The following is a 21,781-nucleotide window of genomic DNA, read 5'->3' on the forward strand; positions in this document are numbered from 1 at the left end:
AGCCCCACCGGGGCAGCAGGTGTGCAGCAAGGCTCCGCACGCCTACCTCCAGAGTCCTCCAGTCTCCCAGCCCCTCAGCTGCCCAGGGCCGGCCCAAGTCGCAGGCAAGCGTCAGATGGTGGCTGCCCAGGGCTCAGGTAACCAGGGCCGGACAAGGGTAGCGCTGCCAGCAGTGGCAGCAGCAGCAGCAGAGGTGTGCCTTCCCCAATAACCAGGTCACCTCCTGCCCCTGAGAGCTCCTGGACTGTGAGAGGGGGCAGGCTGGGCTGAGGGACACCCCCTCCAGTGCATTAATTTTCATGCACTGGGCATCTAGTACAATTTATAATGCCAATCCTTTAAGGCAGAAATGCTTAGAAACCAAGGATTTGCTTCAGGTAGTCAGGCAGAACCAGACATTAGATGCAAATGCTTTATATATATCTGTTTTCCTAGAGTCTTTGGTTCTCAGATTCTCCAAAATGTCCTTATGTCCCCCCAAAAGGTTCAGAATAACTTTGCTGGGAAAACTTCTTGACATTAGTAACTCATAACTAGGCTGTAGACACTCCTAAAATCAGGCAACAGAAAGAGCCAGCATTATCAGGATATCTGGATCTAACATGTAAATAGTTTTCTTCCTAAAGTCTTTATTAGCTTGGCTACCACAAACCAACAACTTATAGCAAATACTTAGAAACCACAAAGGGAAGAAGACAGCCTTTTTTTTTTTAATCTAAGGTGGGGCAAGTTTGGGTCTGAGCCAGTCCACAAAGGACATCCTTCTCACTAAAATCAAACTTCGCAAAAAGTGGGTTTTTATTCTAGCATTGCAGCTGGTTCCTATTTGCTTCCTGACTACTTAACTGCAAGGCACTTTGAGCATTTAGCCTTTTCTAATATATAGGTACTCAATAAGCAATTTTTCAAGATACCAGGACAGAGGAGAGGTGATTTTAGATTTTAGTGTAGAGCTACATAAAACAATGCAACTTATCTGAGGTACCAACGAGTGCATAAGTGGAACAAAAAGATGTTTCTCTCTCTTCCTTCCTCTCTAAAATCAATAAATTTTTTTAAAAAACTTTTAAAATGAGCCCTACCGGTATGGCTCAGTGGATAGAGTGTTGGCCTGTGGACCAAAGGGTCCCGGGACAAAATTTTGAGGAGGGAAAATACTTAGGCTTAACAGTTATTTTGTGTCCAGGCAAGAGAAAAGGGGCCTCACCCAGCATGCTGGGCGGAGGCGCAGGCGGGGCTGCAGGAAGCAGGATGCCCCGCGAAGAAGGGTTCAGTGGGAAGGCAGAGGCCCCACAGGCGCAAACTCCTAAGAGTGCACCCAGGGCCAGGCTCTTGAGGCAGCCTCTGGCACAAGTGAAGGCCCTGGTTACAGCAGACCCTGATGTGTCACTCACCAGACAGAAAGCCATCTTCATTCTGGCACGTGCCTCGGAACTGTTTGTGGAGACTATTGCAAAAGATGCCTACTGCTGTGCTCAACAGGGAAAACGCTCCAGAGGAGAGATTTGGATAATTCAATCAAAGCTATGGATGAATTGGCTTTTCTGGAAGGTACTTTGGATTGACTACTAAGCTGGACACTTGTGAGCCTTTACCTGCATCCTTCAGCTAGCCCTCGGCAGGCCTCAGCTTTGAAGGACAGAGTCCTTGGGAAGTCGCACATATATTTTCCTGTTCTAACTTTACCTAAGCCAGAATAATCTGTTAGTTCTTCGCTACAAGGTGTTCCATGGCTGTGTCTTCCGTTTCTGTCTGGATGCAAATGCTGCTGCTTGAGGCAGAGAAAAAGAAAATCATTTGTGTTGGTTGCTTAATGAATGACAGGGACCAAAATGAAGGTCTCTGATCAACTTAAAAAAATAAAAAGAAAATCACTATGAAAAAGAATCCTCACCTAAGAATCTTATGTAAAGGTGAAACAAAAGTAAATGTGGAGTATTTAAGCCAGAATTCATGATGTGACTATTATAGGAAGTAGAAGGATATTTTCTATTATTTGTGTTCCACTTGACACATGAATTTTACTGATGATTCTGGCTTTGATTAAATGAACCCTGTATTTGCTCACTGATAAGCTTTAGAAAATTATGGTACTTGGTCAGAGATTTCTAGCATTACCAATCAATCCTATACCTAAATCGGTATCCCTTCTATGAGTGAAGCTCATAACCATCATCCAAATCCCCTTTCCAAAGGAATACCTCAAAGAAAACTAAAAATGTTACCAACTATTCAATTTTTTAAAAGCCAGACATATTGATAATTCCTGCCTCTTATTCTGAAACTGTTTTTTTTAAATGCTGATACAGTGTTCATCAGCATTAACTTCACAGCAACATCGAGCAGCTCATCTCTAACCTAGAGCTGAGTTCTTTTCCTTCCTGTTTACAACAGTTTTATAGTACACATGATTCTAATTCTGACTGTTGCACACTCCAACTGCAGGAGATTCTTTTTAAAATATTATACACTGAAAATAAAACAGCAACAACAACAAAAGGCATTGCAAACTTTTAGGCACACAGACAGAGGTCCTGGGGAATTCAATGCTCAGGGGAAAAAGGTCAGGAGGGTCTGAGACATGTCTCAGTGTTCTGGCGGGACCAAAGCGCTCTCCAATACAAGACCAACCTCAGACAAAAAGAAAACTCCCTCCCAAACTTCTTTTCCCTTAAAGAATTTACAGTAAGGAAAAAAAATTATATTCAATTAACTTAAAAAATAATATTCAGACTTATTTCATTTCAAGGATAATTCCTTAAATTAGCAAGATAAACCATGGAGGAAGGAAAACAAAGCTAGCTTATTTCGGTTCACAGTTCATCTCTGTGACTGGTTATATCCAAGTTAATCTCAACACAAATAAAACTCAATAGCCATATGCAATAGAAAATTTTACAAAATAAAAATGTAAATCTATACCAGTGATGGCGAACCTTTTGAGCTCGGTGTGTCGGCATTTTGAAAAACCCTAACTTAACTCTGGTGCCGTGTCACATAGAGAAATTTTTTGATATTTGCAACCATAGTAAAACAAAGACTTATATTTTTGATATTTATTTTATATATTTAAATGCCATTTAACAAAGAAAATCAACCAAAAAAATGAGTTCGCATGTCACCTCTGATACACGTGTCATAGGTTCGCCATCACTGAACTATACCCTCAAAAAATTAAAAATACAAGCCAGGACATCCACTCCTGGGTAAATATTCAAAATAATTGAAAACAAGGTCTCAAAGAGATATTTGCACAACTAAGTTCATAGCAGCACTATTCCCAATAGCCAAAAAAGTAGAAACAGCCCAAGTCCTCACTGAGGGGACAAATCGATAAACCAAATATGTATATAAATTTGCATTATTCATCCTTAAAGAGGAAATCCTGTCACATGATACAACATGGATGAACCTTGAGAACAGTATGCTAAGTGAAATAAATCTGTCACAGTAAAACAGATACTATATAATTCAACTTAACTGATCTAAAGTAGTCAAATTCATGGAATGAGAAAAGTAGAATGATGGTTGCCAGGGGCCAGAGGGAGGAGGAAATGGGGAGCTGTTTAATGGGTATAGTTTTAGTTTTGCAAGCTGACAAAGTTCTGGAGATCTGTTTCACAACAATGTAAATGTGCTTAACATTTACTAAACTATAAACTTAAAAATGGTTAAAACTCAATGGACATAAGACACTGGGGGATAGGGGAGGCTGGGGGACTGTCTAGGGCGGGGGGATAAAATGGACACATATGTAATACCCTTTGTAATACTTTAAGCAATAAAAAAATTAAAAAAAAAAAAATGGTTAAAACTGTACATTTTATATGTTTACCACAATTTAAAACAGTTTAAGTTTGGTGAGAAGCAGTATATTTTCATAGTAAAGGAATTATTAGTGCAAGAAAAGTAATAGTAACAACACTGGGGAATGACAGAACACCTTGACCTGAGGGAGAATCCAAGTGAGCATCCCCAATGAGAAAAAAGACTATTGTGTGCCTGCAGATAAGGTACCCTGAGAACACAACACTCTGAACCTGACCCCCTCATGAGCAAATATAAGACAAACCTCAATTGAGGAATAGTCCCTATTACATATGCTCTACTTGATATTGCAACTAAATGCAATACATGATCATTTACAGGAGGAAAAAAGCTTTAAAGGACATTGGAAAATTTGACAAAATAATGAAATATGGGCTGCATATTAGATAAAAGTACTCTATCGATGCTTCCTGAATTTGAAAACTTATTATATTGTGGTTATGTATGAGATTATCTTTTATCTTAGGAAATAAATGCTCAAGTATTAAGGGGTAAAGGAAGAGGATGGCCCTGGCTGGTGTGCTCAATGGTTAGAGCAGTCTGCACACCAGAGTTTCAGGTTCATTCAATTCCCCATCAAGGGCATATACCCGAGGTGCAGGTCTGATCCCTAGACCATGGCTCCTGCCAGGACTCGTGCCAGGGACAACCAATCTCTCACATGATGTCTATCTATCTGTCTCCTGTCCTCCATCCTCCTTCCTGCCACCTCTCAAAAAAAAAAAAAAACAATGGGGAAAAAAATATCCTCAGGAGAGGATTAACAAAAAATAAAAAATAAATTTAAAAAAAGGAGGATGTATGTAAGCTAATTTCAAAGAGTTCAAGGCAACAATCTATACTAATAAAGGGATAATATGCTAATTAGGGCAGATGTCTTCCAGGCGTCCATCCCAACAAAGCTACAGCAGCTGCAAAGCCCGGGGCTCAGGCAGCCTTGGGTTCAGGCAGCAGCAGTGGGGTGATGGGGGCAGCACCTTCCTCTGATCAGTATGGTTGCCTCCCGCAGAGGGACACCCCCTCAGTAGGACACCCTCTGAAAGCTCACAGACTGTGAGAGGGGGCGTCCCAGGCTGAGGGACCCCGCCTCCATGCACAAATTTTCGTGCACCAGGCCTCTAGTATTTCTATAAAGAATGATAAAGCAAAAATTAGTGAATCTAGATGGAGTTTATAATATTTGAAATGATTAAAAATAAAAATTTTAAACAAGTTTTTAAAAAAGTATATTACATTTAGTTTACCTTAGTTCCACCAAAACATTTAAGCATATTAAATTTGTCCTATTTTAAATGTAAATAGACAAAATGCCAGCAAACCCACCCCAAGTACTGTAAACACAAAATCTTTATTTTGAAAACAAATATGCTAATTGTAGTAAAAAACTAGGTCCCGGCCTTAGGACCCAACTTCAGGAGGTGAGACTAGAATGCTATTGTCATTACCAAGAGGCTCCCAACTTCAGAGGGAAAGAAATCACTGAATCGTGATCAGGCATTGGGCTCTGCAGGAAGTGGACTACACCTATAGGGTCGAAGCTGATTAGGTGAGGAGTGAAGTAAGGAATGTTGGTAACCAGTTAAGTTAAACCCTAATAAAATAAAGCATTAAGCATGTGGGTGAAAGTCAACACAGGACCTGCTGCAGCCCAGGAGTCACCAGTTAGCAGTGTGATTCCCTCCTCCATGAGAGACAGACAAGGATTCAGGGGCTTAAATAAGCAATAAAAGAAAGGTAATCCATCTGGCAGAAAGAGAGGAGTGTGTTATAAGGTTGGGTTAGTGTGATGGAGGGAGAATACTAGTCTTAACAAGACAAGGCCAGTAAAAGGATTGAAAGTGCCTAAATTACTATTAAAAACTTAAGCTCAGCCCTAGCTGGTTTGGCTCAGTGGATAGAGCGTTGGCCTGGGGAATGAAGGGTCCTGGGTTCGATTCTGGTCAAGGGCACATGCCTGGGTTGTGGACTCGATCCCCAGTAGGGGGAATGAAGGAGGCAGGCAATCGATGATTCTCTCTCACCACTGATGTTTCTATCTATCTCTCCCTCACCCTTCCTCTCTGAAATCAATAAAAATATATTTAGAAAAAACTTAAGCTCAGCTATACTACTCAGTTCCCATCATTTAATAAGTACAAAGAGCACAAAAAATATTTCCTTTCCTTAATTTTGAAATATGTCATTCTCAAAAGGGAGCCATTTTCGATTAAGTTTTAAAAGAATACTGGAAGCAGAAAGACTGTAAGAACAATTTCCCTATTAAGATTTTAACTTTCTCTTCATGACAATGACCAAAATTTCCTCATAAAGCCATCTGCCCCAGGGGTTAGTGAGAAAAACTACTGAGAAGCATCTCCCACCTTCCATTTTTCAAGGAACTTCTAGTTATCTCATCCTTAGTAAAACATCATCTTTCCTTATTAATTTAAAGAGGAGAGTTATATTTTGCCAGTATTACCTGAAGTTTCTATAGATTCTTTCAAGATATTTTAAAGATGCAAATTATACTATAGCCCACAATACAACAGGGTCTAGGTTGATTGGCTATTCAAGCCAACCCATATTAAGTGACTACATTAGCTGTTGTCACATTCATCCTAGTTCTACCACTTAGTAGCACTTACAGCAGTATGTGGCGTGCACTATTCTAAATACGTACTCATCTTCAGTAACTGAGAATCATCACAACCACCCTATTAAAGTGCTATTTCTATCCCATTTTATAGTTGAACGAACTAAATAAAGAGGGTAAGTGACCTTCCCAAGAACACACTGTTGTAAGCAGCAGAGCCAGGATATGAATCTAAGCAGTAATCCCCGTCAGGTTCCTACCTACTGCCTCTCCTCATCCTCTCCCCGACCCCGCTTCCCCACTAAGGGAGCAGAGCAGCTGTCCACATGTTCTTTTCTGAATTCCATGGATGTAGAGAGGCTTCCCAATTCATGATTTTTCTTGTTTGCAAAAGATAATAAGCACCCTATTATCAAGCATATCAATATTTCACTAGTGAAATGAAGAACCACACTAAATGGGACAAATAGATCTAATAACCTCACATAATTTCAGGTCATGATAGGTTTTGCCACCAAACAAAAATTTCAGTTTTCAGAGCTTTAGGATGTTAATTGCAATTAAGTAACTTGATAGAATTGTCACCAAAATTAAAGAATATACATAATAGCTTACTACAGGGCCTACTACACAGTAAGTAGGCACAATATATAAGGACTATACTATATTAAAATTAAAATGTATTAAATTTTATTAAATGTAAGTAAATGGATGATGTTCTTAGTTAAAAGCCCCAGGTATTACAAGGACAATCTGCAAGGTCTATGAGCACTACAATAGGTGAGAAGAGAGGATGACTTTAGCAACATAAAAACAAAGCACACACCAATTATGAACAAAATACCAGGTAATACCTTTTTAAATTAATGGGTGGGAAAGGCAGCAGCATAAAGGTCTTATAGAACAACTCTCTAACAATAAAAATTTATGCAATCTTTTAAAAAGTCTATTCAATCCTCTTATAAAATCACATGTAGCTTTGGAAGGTGGGGGAAAAGAAGTTAAACTCTAATAATTTAGATTTCAAGCTCCCAATCATGTATCTTCTAATGATCCTCTTAAAAAATTTACCTTGCCGAAACCAGTTTGGCTCAGTGGATAGAGCGACAGCCTGCAGACTGAAAGGTCCCAGGTTCGATTCCAGTCAAGGGCATGTACCTGGGTTGTGGGCATATCCCCAGTGGGGGGTGTGTAGGAGGCAGCTGATCGATGTTTCTCTTTCATTGATGTTTCTAATTCTCTATCCCTCTCCCTTCCTCTCTGTAAAAAATCAATAAAATATATTTTTAAAAAAATTTACCTTGATGGTCTGCGTGTGTGTGATTGAGAAAAATAAAAATTTACCTTGATAATGGAAACTATAGAGAAAAACACTTATGCTTCAGTCTTTTTAAAAGCAAAAATAGTAATAACATCTGTATAGTGTTCAAATCATAACAAATTATTAAATAACCACACAAAAATGATTAATGGCCACAAAAATAGCAAAATATATTTTTCGGAGCAGACACTTATTGACTCACATTTCTGTGTATCACTTATAGCAGTGGTTCTCAACCTGTGGGTTGCGACCCCTTTGGGGGTCGAATGACCCTTTCACAGGGGTCGCCTAAGACCATCGGAAAACACATATATAATTACATATTGTTTTTGTGATTAATTACTATGCTTTAATTATGTTCAATTTGTAACAATGAAAAAACATCCTGCATATCAGATATTTACATGACGATTCATAACAGTAGCAAAATTACAGTTATGAAGTAGCAACAAAAAATAATTTTATGGCCGAAACCGGTTTGGCTCAGTGGATAGAGCGTCGGCCTGCGGACTGAAAGGTCCCAGGTTCGATTCCGGTCAAGGGCATGTACCTGGGTTGCGGGCACATCCCCAGTAGGAGATGTGCAGGAGGCAGCTGATCGATGTTCCTCTCTCATCAATGTTTCTAACTCTCTATCTCTCTCCCTTCCTCTCTGTAAAAAATCAATAAAATATATTTTAAAAAAAAAATAATAATTTTATGGTTGGGGGTCACCACAACATGAGGAACTCTATTAAAGGGTCGCGGCATTAGGAAGGTTGAGAACCACTGACTCAGAGCAACATACTTGACATTTTCCCAGAAATGCTGAAAGACCTATTTAATTATTAATGTAAATACTCATCACAGTTTTCAAACACTTGGTCCTGGCCCTAAGATACTATTACAAGCAGTTTTAAGTTTCCTATGTTTCCATTATGATTTTTATGTACTTTCAGTATTTCTTTTGTTATTATGTCCAGTAGGGACCATCACACAACAGTCTAAGTATGTCAACAGATGAACTTTTTAAAAAATGGAATGTAACCCATTTGTATCCCTATTCCTATCCTATATAATAAAAGGGTAATATGCAAATTGACCCTAACAGCAGAACTACTGGGAATCACTGGTCACTATGACACACTGATCACCAGGGGGCAGACGCTCAATGCAGGAGCTGCTCCCTGGTGGTCAGTGTGCTCCCACAGGGGGAGCTCTGCTCAGCCACAAGCCAGGCTGACGGCTGCCAGTAGAGCGGTGGTGGTGGGAGCCTCTCCCACCTCCTTAGCATCGCTAAGAATGTCCAACTGCAGCTATGCCTGCTCCCCGCTGGCAAGTGGACATCCCCCGAGGGCTCCCAGGCTGCCAGAGGGATGTCTGACTGCCAACTTAGGCCCAATCCCCCCCGGGGTAGTGGGCCTAAGCCAGCAGGTGGTCATTCCCCGAGGGGTCCCAGACTGCGAGAGGGCACAGGCTGGGCTGAGGGACCCTCCCAAGTGCACAAATTTTTGTGCACAGGGCCTCTAATTTTACAATAAACAGGTTTTCCAGCAACTTATTGTATGTTAGTCTTTAAAATCCTTTTCTAATGCAATCATCCAACACTTAAATTCTGATCTTGTGCTCTAGGTGCTCCAAATCTGACTGCTCTCAAAAACAAGTGGGACTCCACTGTTGCCAGGGCCAGGCCAACCAAGGCAAAATGAAGGACACCTAATCTAAGATCCAGGACCATATATGAAGAAGAAACGCCATTTCCAAAATGCCCAAAGAGGTCACTAAACTGAAGAGCAATTCACATCTTCAAAGCAGCGGCTGTTCCCTGGTTCAGTGAGGAACAGGGAGCTCTATCATTTCTACCTACCAAAGTAACAGCCCCACCAAAATCATAAGCTAAAATGGTCGTGATAAAATATAGTTAAATGTACTAGAACAGGATTGTTTTCAAACCTTAGAGAACAGTCTATCATTCAAAATATCACTGTCAATACCCCTACTAATATCTGTCATCTATATTTTAGGCAATTTATTTAAATCTCCCTTTATCTGTGAAAAAGAGATTAGAATTTAACTTCTTGGATGTTCCAGAGTAAAATGAAACAATGTATACAAAGTGCTTGGCACAATGCCTGCATAAGAGTGGGAAATAGAGCCCAAACCCAGTGGCTCAGTTGGTTGGAGGGTCTGGTACACCAAAAGGTTTTAAGCTGGATTCCTGATCAGGGAACATTCGCAGACTGCAGGTTCTATCCCCTCATAACTATCGTGGAGTGCATAAGAGAGGCAGCCAGCCAATCAATGTTTCTCTCTCACAATCAATGTTTTTTTCTCTTAAATCAATGAAAACATAACCCTGTGTGAGGATTAAAAAATAAAATGAGAAGAAAATACATAGTAGCTACTATTAATTACAGAAAGTAAAGTGTGGCAACCTTCTTAGATGTTGGGAATATGCAGAAAAGTATAATCAATTATTCTAAGAGGTCCAAGTTTTCAAAAGCTGAAAAAAACTATTCTGCAGTAAAGTGACCATACAAAATTGGACCAAAGGTAAAGAGGTAAAAATTATGGTCTCCCGAAATTTCTAGTGGGCAACCAGACTTAAGAAACTATTTGCAAGTTTAGTTACCAGTTCTGTAATAAGGATTTACATCTGCCACCTAAGTGGCCCATCCCCAAATGTATTGCTTTTTTGTAATTACATTCATTTGAAATTAACCAGTAACTTTTAAAACAGGTTTAACAATTTATCATTCTGCTATTTTGGCAAAACAATCCCTCACTCCCTAAAAATATTATCTCCAAATATGGTCTGAGAATCACCTTGTTAAAAATGCAAAGTGATGGAGAAGAGCTCAGAAATCTTATGTACATTTGTTTGGAGGCCCACTGCCCAAAAGTGTTTAGCAAAAGCATTCTATATTAAATCCACCCAGAGTATAACTTAACCTCCACTCATTCTCTTGCAAGATCTGTCACTAGGGCAAGCTGTGTTCTTCTGGTAATGTGTGCCTAAATTAGTTTGGGAATTTAAGGAGAACAGGGTGAATAAATATAAAGAAATAAGGATATGCTTTATAGGCACAAATAAACCACTAAGGACATCTTTCATTCTCTATCAATGTGAAAATAACTGTCTTAACAGAGAAGATGAGCACATGCTACAGCAACCTTTTTAAAAGCCCCACTAAGTTGCATCAAGAGCACAATACACAGTGAAGTATGGTCTTATTTACACACAAAAAAGGTTGAAAATTAACCTCATTAAATATCCCAAGTCCAATTAAACATGCCTGGCAGTTGGTATAGAACACATCTAGTTATCCAGTTTATAAGGTTTAGTTATAAAATTTAATGCCATGATATTACAGGATTCTTTAGACTCAGATTCAAACTAGGCTTTTAATATCCAACAACTAATCCCTTCCAAAAAATCATTTCAGTCCAACATGCAATCGAAGTGCTAGCTCCCTCAATACAGCACATGCACACGAGCATGGTACTAAGTGTCCTACAGCTGTCTGGGCCAGAAAGTGGTCAGCACTTCCCTCCATGCTATTTTACTGCGTGAGGCCTTTCTCAACACCTCGGGATATGAGCAGAATAATCACCAACAAATATTTAAGTGTTTCAAATATGTACAACTCCACATAACCCTTCAAACATACTACTTGAGGGCCTAAATTCTCAACCTGGATGCTTAGCATAAGCTACTGACACCACTACTCACTGCTTCACCAGAATGGCTGTATATTTTTCCCACCAAAAGTAGGGCTATTGCACCATAGGTTTCATGGTCTCTGTAAAGAAAAAAAATCATTGTCTTGGTTTTTATTTTCTTAAATAACAAGTAAGTTTTCTACAAATTGCTTTAAGAACTTAGAGAAATCTGAAGTTTTCTAAAGAAATTACTTCCAATTCTTTTTTTATGCAACAAAATACCACTTACACACACAAAAAGTCAACATTTGTAAAATGTTATGATCTTCCAGTTCTGCACTACAACCTTTAATGAACATGTATCACAAAATTAAAATGCACAAGGATTTTTAAGTATTAGCATTTATTTCATGATTTCTTAAATTTATGTCAGGTCCAAAAAATGGAATTCAGAAAGATTTTTCAGGATTTCATACAATTATTTTATAATTATTTTTAAGATATGGAAAACAGTACTAAACAATAAAAATTATCCTTCTGCATAGATAGAAACCATAGGTCCCAGGAAAATACTGTCCCTGTTGAGGAGGCTGAGAAAACTCTTGCCTTTGCAGATAATCTTGACTGGTTAAATTTTTCTGTTTGGAATTACTGAAGTTGGAGGTGTATTTAAGGGATAGGTCTAAAAGTTTGCCAGTAGGCAAGAGACTTCCACATCATTTCTAATGACTCAAAACAAGGGTTTCAAAAGTGACCCTCCCAGGACTGTGGTTGTCCCTTCAGTTCGCTCCTGAGGGAAAAGAACTATTTTAAAAATGTTATGGAAATGCATCGGAAAAAAAATTCAGAATATGGAAAATTCTACCAAACTATGATTTAACAAAAAAACTACAAACGAATAAAAGTAGTGACAGAACTGCAGAAGAAAAATCTTATGAAACTTACCAACCCATTGCAATGTATAAACTTTACTTAGATCCTGATGTAAACAAAACAGATGTTGACTGCAATGTTAATTTGAAGACTTAGCTGTGAAATTATAACCCTAATAATATGATACAAAGGAATTGCTGTTATTTTAGGTGTGGTAATAGCAATACAGTTTCAGTTTTTAAAGTCTTTATCTTTTTAGAGATCTATACTGAAATGTTTATAAATATTTATTTATATTCTAAACAAGTGGTATGTTTAGAATTTCTTCAAAATAATCCAGGAGGTGGTCATATGATGACACAAGTTTGGCTAATGGTTGGAAAATATCGAAGCAAGGGTAATACATACATGGAGGTTCATTTCCCATAATAAAAAATTAAAAATTATGGTACAATCACTAATTTATTATTCTATCCTAAAATAACCATTAAGACAGTTTAGCAACTTGAAGGAATGCTTAATATAGAATGCTAAATGAACAAAATGTACCTGTCAATATTTCAAAAGCACAAAATAAAATATGTCCTGGAAAAAATTTTTTTAAAGTATAATGTTAAGGAAGAAAAGGAAATACAAAAACCAAATTAAATTTGTGGGTTAGTTGATTTTTTTTTTTTTAATATATTTTTTTGCTTTTTTACAGAGAGGAAGGGAGAGGGATAGTTAGAAACATCGATGAGAGAGAAACGGATGTGCCTGCAACCAAGGTACATGCCCTTGACAGGAATCGAACCTGGGACCCTTAAGTCCGCAGGCCGATGCTCTAGCCACTGAGCCAAACCGGGTAGGGCTAGTTGATTATTTTTATCTGCTAGTATTACACTACTGTCATTAGACATTGCTAATGAATTCAAAAGTAGTCAAATAATTTAATCTACCTAAGAAGGCTGGGTATAAAATAGTGAAGGAGCCTAGAGTAAACTATAGAATGCATGCCTCACCTTAAAGGCATTTATAAAGTTTCAAATAAATACTATGCTACATAAAATCTGTTCTAACCAGATATTCAAATACCCTTACTTTCAGGGTCATTTATTGGCCAAAGCAACCTACACTGAAGAACGAAAGGAGGAAGAAGTATCAATCCAAGATGAGACAGGAAAACCAGACCACTGGTCACCCTATTCACTTCACACACACACACATAAACTGAGGCATAAAGTTTGTTTGCTTGTTTATGCTTAAGTAAACTGCCAGAAGTCAAAATGATTTAGCCTCAGAAGAACTGGAGACTAGAGCCCAGAGGGGCAGGTTTGCCCAAAATCACAGTGTTAATTGGAGGCCAATACTAGAACCCAAGAAGCCTGACACTGTCCAGATTGAGCTACTACTTACTACCACTTTCTTTTCTTTTCTTTCAGTTTAATTACATGTGTCCTGCTCATTTTTCCATAAACAGATTCTCCCCAAAAATGTGTTCTTCAATCAACTTACTCTAAAAATAAGACCAAAAAATAATATAATACAATGACAGGAAAGAGAAGAATGTCAAATGCTTAACAAAAGGAGACTCTTTATCAATCAATGTGTATGTGAAATCCTGTACTCTACGATCACTTTCTATATGGTAAACAACTCTTCCAACAAAGGTATTTCTGCACTATCTACACTAATAAAAGAGAAAAATGGTAATTGGCGTACGGCGATACCCTTTTCATTGGCTAATCAGGGCTATATGCAAATTAACTGCCAACTAAGTTTGGCAGTTAACTGCCAACAAGATGGCAGCTAATTTGCATATGTAGGCACAATGCAGGGAGGTGAAAGGGAAAGCAGGAAGAAGCCCCCTGCCACTGACAGTGATCTGAAACCCAGGGGGGAGCTAAGAGCTGGGGGGCAGGGCAAAGGCGGCCCCGGGGCTGCCTTTGCCCTGCCCCCCAGCCATGATCGGAGAATCAGGCGCCTTTGCTGCCCTGGCCAGTGATAGCAGGAAGTAGGGGTGGAGCCAGCGATGGGAGCTGGGCACGGCCTAGGCTGGCAGTCCCAGGAGCTAGGGGTCCCTTGCCTGGGCCTAAAGCGGAGCCCATGATCGCGGCGCCCCCCGCTGCCACTGCAGGTCCCCGCTGCCCGGGCCAGACGCCTAGGCCAGAGGCGTTAGGCCTGGGCAGGGGCGGAGCCTGCAACCGCGGGGAGCTGGGGGTCCCCTGCCCAGGAGGCCTCAGGCCTGGTCAAGGGGCCGATCCGGTGATTGGTGATCGGAGGGTGATGAGGGTCAACTCCTCTGGCCGAGGCATCAGGCCTGGGTGGGGGGCGGAGCCGGGGATTGGGGGGATATGATGGTCCCCTTGCCCAGGCCTGAAGCCTGGGTCAGAGGCGTCAGGCTTGGGCGGGGGGTGGAGCAAGCAATCAGAGGGAGATGGGGGTCCCCTGCCCAGGCATGATTCCTGGGCCAGATGCCTCAGACCTGGGCGGGGGCCAGAGCCAGTGATCGGGGGGAGATGGGGGTCCCCTGTCCAAGCCTGACACCTCTGGCGGAGGCGTCAGGCCTGGGCAAGGGGCCGATCAGGCGATCGGAGGGTGATGGGGGTCAACGCCTAAGGACTCCCAGTATGTGAGAGGGGGCAGGTTGGGCTCAGGGACACTCTCCCCCCACACACACACACCCAGTGCACGAATTTCCTAGTGCATAATATTAGAATTAATAAAAGCAGTAACTGGCCCTTTTTTTAGACCAAAGAAAAGTGCATACATTGATGCACTTAGTAGTCTCCCAAATGTTAATTTTTTCCTACCTACCTCACTGTACAGGCAAGAACCAAAACTTCAGAGCATACTTTGCATCCCAATATACAGCTAAGAAAATGGGGAATCTCCAGGCAGAAGGCTCTATGGCTATTAGCTGACTAAAGAATCTGCTTGGCCCTGCCGGCGTGGCTCAGTGGTTGAGCATAGACCTATGAACCAAGAGGTCACGGTTTGATTCCCGGTCAGGGCACATGCAGGAGGCACCCGAAGAATTCTTCTCTCATCATTTATGCTTCTATCTCTTCTTCTCCCTTCCTCACTGAAATCAATAAAAACATATTTTTTTAAAAATTAAGTATCTACTTGGCTGTAACAACCATAGTCTATGGATTACCCATACTGCTACTAAAATCAAGATAAGTACTAAATTTCAGAAATATATAATTTTTTACTTAAAAGAAAATCTGCCAGCCCAACTAACTTTTTAATATGGAAGTAGAAGTATAGGCTTTTTAGATCCATTTATAAGCAAAATGACTAGTAAAATTAAATGAACCTCAATTTTCTCCTATATAAATGAAAGTTATAAAGGCTAAATAAAGTATGTGGTACAATGCCGGATACATAATAGGCACTCAATAGGAAGCTTATTTATACCTAAAGGTTTAACTCAATGGCCAATTCGAGAAGAACACAAACTGTTTTTAAAGCAACTGATAACTACGGTCATGGTCTTGGTAGTCTATAAAGGGTATCTCGTAGATCATCAGCTAACCCTGAAGGTGCCTGTGAAAGTACTCAATCACCTTGGCTGGTGTGGCTGGTGGAGGGTTTTGTCCTCAGTTTGTAAAAACCACACCACCTGTAAAGCGCAATGAAGGAGGAATACCTGGGAGGGTGTCTTACACACAGATGCACTCAATAAATATTGTTGAATAAAAAGTTGATGTTTCCCTTTATGGCTTTTTAAAAAAATACTTTAAGATCATCCTTTTAGCCAAAACCGGTTTGGCTCAGTGGATAGAGCGTCGGCCTGCGGACTGAAAGGTCCCGGGTTCGATTCCGGTCAAGGGCATGTACCTGGGTTGCGGGCACATCCCCAGTAGGAGATGTGCAGGAGGCAGCTGATCGATGTTTCTCTCTCATTGATGTTTCTTTTTTTTTTTTTTTTTTAATATATTTTATTGATTTTTTACAGAGAGGAAGGGAGAGAGATAGAGAGTTAGAAACATCGATGGGAAATCTCCCACTGGGGATGTGCCCGCAACCCAGGTACATGCCCTTGACTGGAATCGAACCCGGGACCTTTCAGTCCGCAGGCCAATGCTCTATCCACTGAGCCAAACCGGTTTTGGCTCTCATTGATGTTTCTAACTCTCTATCTCTCTCCCTTCCTCTCTGTAAAAAATCAATAAAATATATTTTAAAAAAAAGATTATCCTTTTACATTTTCACTTCAAAAACGTTAAAGTGTAAAAGGTTAATAATAAAAACAGCTTCCCCAACAAAAGAAACTGCTGCTTATAAGAAGCACTAATTAGCAAAATACACCAAAACTCAAAAAATAAATTGCAATTCTCTACCAAAGAAATTTTAAAAAGTAAAATACAATGAGCACCTAAAAAAAGGAAAGCACTATCCATTCCATTTCCAGAAACAACTTACCTTTTCACACCTTCCTTTTGCAGATTTGAAATCCAGATTCTCACACAATCACCGGCCTTCACTTCTGTTTGATTCAATAGCATACACACTACTGAGTCTCTCTTTTGCTATTAAATACATCAGTAGAGAGCACACTAGTCTTATTTTGCTTCCTAACTATGAAAACCAAAGTGCAAAAGTCCTAAAATCAAAATTACAAAAAAAAAAAAAAAACTTAAAAAACTTCAGATTAAACAACGTGCAGAAATAATTGTAAAGACTCCCCATTTTTTCAAAGAAACTGTAAAGGCTCCCCATTTTTCGCCAAAATAACTGTAAAGGCTCCACATTTTTCGCTCCAAACATCATATTTCAAAATGTATTTTAAATAGATTTCCCCCCCGCAAATGGGAAAGGACTCTTGCACCTTAATGGGAGGGCCAAGGAGTTAAAAGTAAAACATACTAAAATAAGCCATTTCCAAACAGGTGAGATACCATCAGTGTGTGTGCTGTTGCAGGAAACAGAATGGAGAGCCGTGAATGTGAGTCTGCACTTCATATCTGCAAAAGAAGAGTAAAAAGGTTAACTTAACTCTAGACTATCTTCTTTACCTACTTAAAAGCAATGCTCATAAATATTTTAAATCAAACGATGAAAATGTGCTGGATAAGACGGAGGCTTGTGGGTGAGCTTGTTTAATACATAAACTATATCTACAGTGTTAGAAGTCCGTATGCGAAACACATATCACACCATCCTGATATTCAAGGTTTTTAAAAAACCCAATCTCTTCTTTAGACTTTCCTTAACACCATCATCATAATGAGCCAAACGTGTTTCCTGTTGAACAATTATCTAAGGAGAATTAGCTCTAACTGTAAGAATAACCGTCAAACGGCTCATTTTAAATGCATCCTCTTCCCCCATAGGGAGTGACAGGTAACCCTCTGGGAATCCCAATGCGCACACCCCTTCCCCCACCCTGATCAAAGTTGCAGGCTAATTGGCGAGCAGAAGTGCCTCCCGAGCAAGCTCCGCGGCCCAGCACCCGCTTCTCCGCAAAAGCCCTTTGCATTTTGCATGAACGCAGCCCCCCGCCCTAGAGTGGCTGAGCCGCGCGAATGGAGGCTGGGGGTGGTGGGTAGGATCTGCAGACCCATCCGCACCCTGCGCCCCCCACCTGGTGGCACACCTGCCCTCGCAGGCGCTCACCTGGGGCAGGGACCGCCCTCTCCTGGCCTCGCGCGCCTGCCCCACTCGGAGCGCGCGCCACGCGGGATTCGAGGGCGGTGCGGGCAGCGGGGCGCCGGCAGGCAGGGGTGAAGGGGCCGCCCTGGCTCCCTCCCTCCCTCCCGGGGGACCGAGCAGACCCGGGCGCCCCAAGGGCGTGCTGGGGATGGGCGCGGTACCTTTTGGACAGATCCATGAGGACCCCGGAGAAGAGCTTCTCCCCCAGGCGGAACGACACGACGAGCGCGTCCTCAATGATGTGGTCCAGCGTGACCCGCACCTCCGAGCCGGGGATGAGTTGCGACACCGCGGAGTCCCCGCCCGCCGGCGGCACCAGCGCCGGGGCTGCGGGCTGGGGCAGCGGCGGCTCCGGGCGCTCCTCGGGAGCCGGGGGCTGGTCGGGCGGCGGCGCGGGGGAAGGGGGAAGGTCGGGCCCTTCCTGAGGCGCGGCTGCCGCCGGCTCCACCACCTGAGCGGGCAGCTTCTCCTCCGCCTCCAGCTTCGGCCCCGCCGCCTCCGGGCTGCGAGCAAGCTCCCGCGGCGGCGAGAGCGGCGGCTCGTCGGCCTGAGGAGCGGACGGCTGCCCGTCGGCCTCGCCGTCCGGCACGGATGCTTCAGTGGCCGTGACCGGGAGGGTGTCAGTACCGGCCTCGCTGCCGGGGATGGGCTCCATCTCCGGCTCGGCCTCGCCGGCGCCCCCCTCCCCGGGGGACGCTGCAGTCGCTGCCGCCTCTGCAGCCACGGCCGCCATTTTCTCCCTGGCTTCTCCCTCCTCCAACTCCGGTTGCAGCGGCGGTGGCGGCAGCGCTGCTTGGTTCCCTGGGCCTTCCCCTCCCTCCCGCGAACAGTTTCGTCCCGCCCTTCAACTGATGCTCGTTATTGGCACCGCGCCATTGGTCCCGTCCTCCACTCCTGCCTCACTTGTGATATGCCATTGGCCAGAGCCGGACGTCTATTATCTAGTCAGTCCATCCCTCCCATGCAGAGTAGGAACTTCTCATTGGCCGGGTGAGTTGTCAAGTGCCCAATGGGAGTGGAGGGGCGAGCTCAAAGTGGGCGGGGAAAGTAAAAAAAACTGAGCCATATACTTACCGCTTCTTACTATTGGCTACAAGAGGAAATAGAATTTTATGGTTGGCCTACGCTCTTGCCCGTTATCAGCCAGGCTTTGGGGGGGGGGGGGGGGGGGGAGAATGGAGGGAATCACGTGGCGTGCCAGTTCTTTCAAAGGCAACTTAGGGGAGGAGAAACAAGCGAATGAGGGAGGGGGACTGCTTCCCAAGAATCCCTGCGCAGTGGTCTTTAGAATAAATGTTATTTCTAGGCGCGGACCTGCTTGCGGCCGCTTGTGGGCACGACAAGTTTCCTTGGGAAAGACAACTAAAGTTTGAAAATAATTCTACACTTTTGAGTCCCTGGTATGCTAGGTACTGTGCTAGGTGCTGGAGAAAAAAATGATGTGCAAAACAGTCTCTGTAACCGCATGGTAGCTACTCCAGCCCCACCCCAGGAATGTTTTCCTTGACTTCACTTTCTAGGAAAATGCTAATGAAAAGCACAATAGATGAAGCTAATGAAAGTTCCAGAAAGCAGTCTTTGAGGCTCCCACGCTAATACTGCTTGTTCTTCCAAAATCACTAGAAAATGGGTGTGTCTGGTTCCTTACGCGTTTTTTCTCTCCTGTCCTCTCCTATGCCACTGTTACAAAAAGTCTCTCTTCCGTGTCATAATGCTCCTACTACTCTATTCTTACTTTAAGGCTCTTGGTTTGGATGTCTGGAAGAAGCTACTGAATCCATTTCTCCCACATTGCATTTCAGAGTCAGCATTCTCCCCAGAAGAGATTGTAGGCACTGAGAATATCTACAAAAGGAAGAGGAGAAAAGTTGCCAGCATTAAGGAGAGTAAAATAAAGTCCTAAAGGATTACAGCTAACATTTGAGAACCTACTATGTACCAGGCACTAGTACCGACACTCAGTGTACCATCTCATGTAATCCTTACAATATTCCTATGAGACAGGTACTATTATTATACCTATTTTATAAAGAAATTGAGGTGCCTAAGGTCACTCAGCTAGTTAAGTTGCAGAGTCACAATTCCAGCTTTACACGGGAAAGGCTGAAAACAGCAAAAAGTAAATATCACCATATGCTCTATTTCCAGCCACAAGACTGTTGGGAAAAGGCCAGTAGGAAATCCCTGTCAGGGAAGGTTCAGCATCTCCAGAGTAACAGAAGGAAATGAATTTACCGAGGTCTACCCTGAGCCTCAGATTTTCTCATAAGCTTTCATTTAAATGCCTGAGCTAAGTCTTCTTTCTCTTTACAGATAAACTGACCTTAGCCAGGTTAAGGATCTTCTTAAGGGTCACACAGATGGTTAGTAGCAAATCCTATCTAACCCAGGTCTTTCTGAACAAATAATTTACCTCCTGCAGGCCTGACTGCAGTAAATAGACATGGATCCCACCTTATAGGGTCTTCACTATGATCACTTTATAGATCACCATTATCAATTAATTGAACACAGGGAGAAAAATACAGCTCAGGTCCTAGATCCTAATTACCTCTTGTAGTGATTCATTACAAGACACTGCAGTGAATTATTTAAATTAAGGATTTATGGCAGCTTGTGGCATACCAAGTTACCCCCCTAAGTCATTTTTCATTCTGCAACTCAAGAACTTCTACTAGCTTCCTATGTTCCCTCTTCTGCTTGTCTTTCAAGGCCCTCTCTGTTCCTACGCTATCTTTCAAGGCCTGTTTATAGGGTCATGAATTTTTTTCATTCATTTATTCAACAAATAAATATTGAAGGCCTACTACTGTGTGTCTGCTACTGGGCTAGGAAGGCAGAAGTCATGCAGGAAAAAAAAGCACAAAAACACAAACATAAAAGACTTCGTACCTGGCCTCCCTCGACTTGTTTCTGGTTAAGAAGTTAGAAAATAAACAATCAACAAGATTGTGACCAATGCCTTAAAAGAAATAAGCAGGGTGAGGTGATAGGGAGTAGCTGGGGAGGGGGAAGAGAGCATCTGCTTTAGATAAAGTGGTCAGAAAAGGCCTCTCTGAGGACAAGACATTTACTTAGGTTGCAAAGGATAAGAAGGAGCCAGCTATTAGCATTGCTTGATGAATATTTGGGTCAAAAGGAACAGCAATTGCAAAAGTCTTGAGGCAAAAGAGGTCTTATTCCAGAAATGGAAAGGAGACCAGTATAATTGAATAAGTGGGTAAGATTGAAAAGGAAGACAGGAGCCAATCATATTTTATGCTCTACAGATACAAAAACTAGAGATGCTATCCTCAAGGAATTGTAAATCCAGTGAAAACCCAGCTTTCATAAGTTTTGTTGTATCCTGGTCACTTCTGTATTCAGCTTCCTCCTGGCATAAAATCAGCATAGAGAAGGCCCCTGGTATTTGTGGAATGGAGAGCTCCATGGTGTTTGTGGCTGGCTGGCTGCAGGACTGGATGGGTGACAGAGTGCTAGAACAAAATACCACAGATCTGATGGCTTAGTAACAACAAAAATTTATTTCTTACAGTTCTGCAGGCTGGACGTGCAAGATCAGGTCACCAGCATGGTGAAATGAACGCCTTTCTTCAGGCTGCAGGCTTCTCTTTGTATACTCACATGGCAAAAAGGGGCAAGGGAGCTTTCTTGGAGGCTCCACAGGAGGATGGGCATGGAAGTGGGGGTGGGGGTCTTGGGTACGCTTCCACCCTGCTTTGACCTTAGGAAGTCCTACTTCATCTCCCACACAGTGGACTTCCCAGGAAAGCTTCATTTGAAATAAAATGCCCCATTGCTCACAACAAGGTCACACCCTATGAAATCCTTTCACTAGAGAGGAAGTGGTGAAGGTGCAGACATTAAAAGTCTGAATCCGCCCTGACCGGTTTGGCTCAGTGGAT

General features: G+C 42.1%; 1 protein-coding gene and 1 pseudogene across 5 annotated transcripts in view; one reads left to right on the forward strand and one right to left on the reverse strand.

The window, feature by feature from the left end:
- The window catches only part of PWWP2A (PWWP domain containing 2A), a 47,333-nt gene extending 28,639 nt beyond the window's left edge, over nucleotides 1-18,694 (reverse strand). For 3 of the 4 annotated variants that reach the window (XM_081092038.1, XM_081092039.1, XM_081092037.1), the window contains exon 1: nucleotides 18,038-18,694. In XM_081092038.1, the coding sequence (XP_080948164.1) occupies nucleotides 18,038-18,609 (572 nt within the window). In that variant the 5' untranslated portion in view covers nucleotides 18,610-18,694. Of the gene's footprint in view, nucleotides 1-10,662; nucleotides 10,716-11,433; nucleotides 11,504-18,037 lie in introns of all 4 variants that reach the window. The other variant, XM_081092040.1, reaches the window with a different exon arrangement.
- Nucleotides 1,213-1,565, forward strand: LOC308519256 (DNA polymerase epsilon subunit 4-like; annotated as a pseudogene). Its single transcript has one exon. The product of its transcript is annotated as a DNA polymerase epsilon subunit 4-like (transcript).
- Nucleotides 18,695-21,781: the final 3,087 nt, after the last annotated feature.

The sequence above is a fragment of the Myotis nattereri genome (genome assembly GCF_964212035.1).
Source record: "Myotis nattereri genome assembly, chromosome: 5".
Taxonomy (NCBI): domain Eukaryota; kingdom Metazoa; phylum Chordata; class Mammalia; order Chiroptera; family Vespertilionidae; genus Myotis; species Myotis nattereri.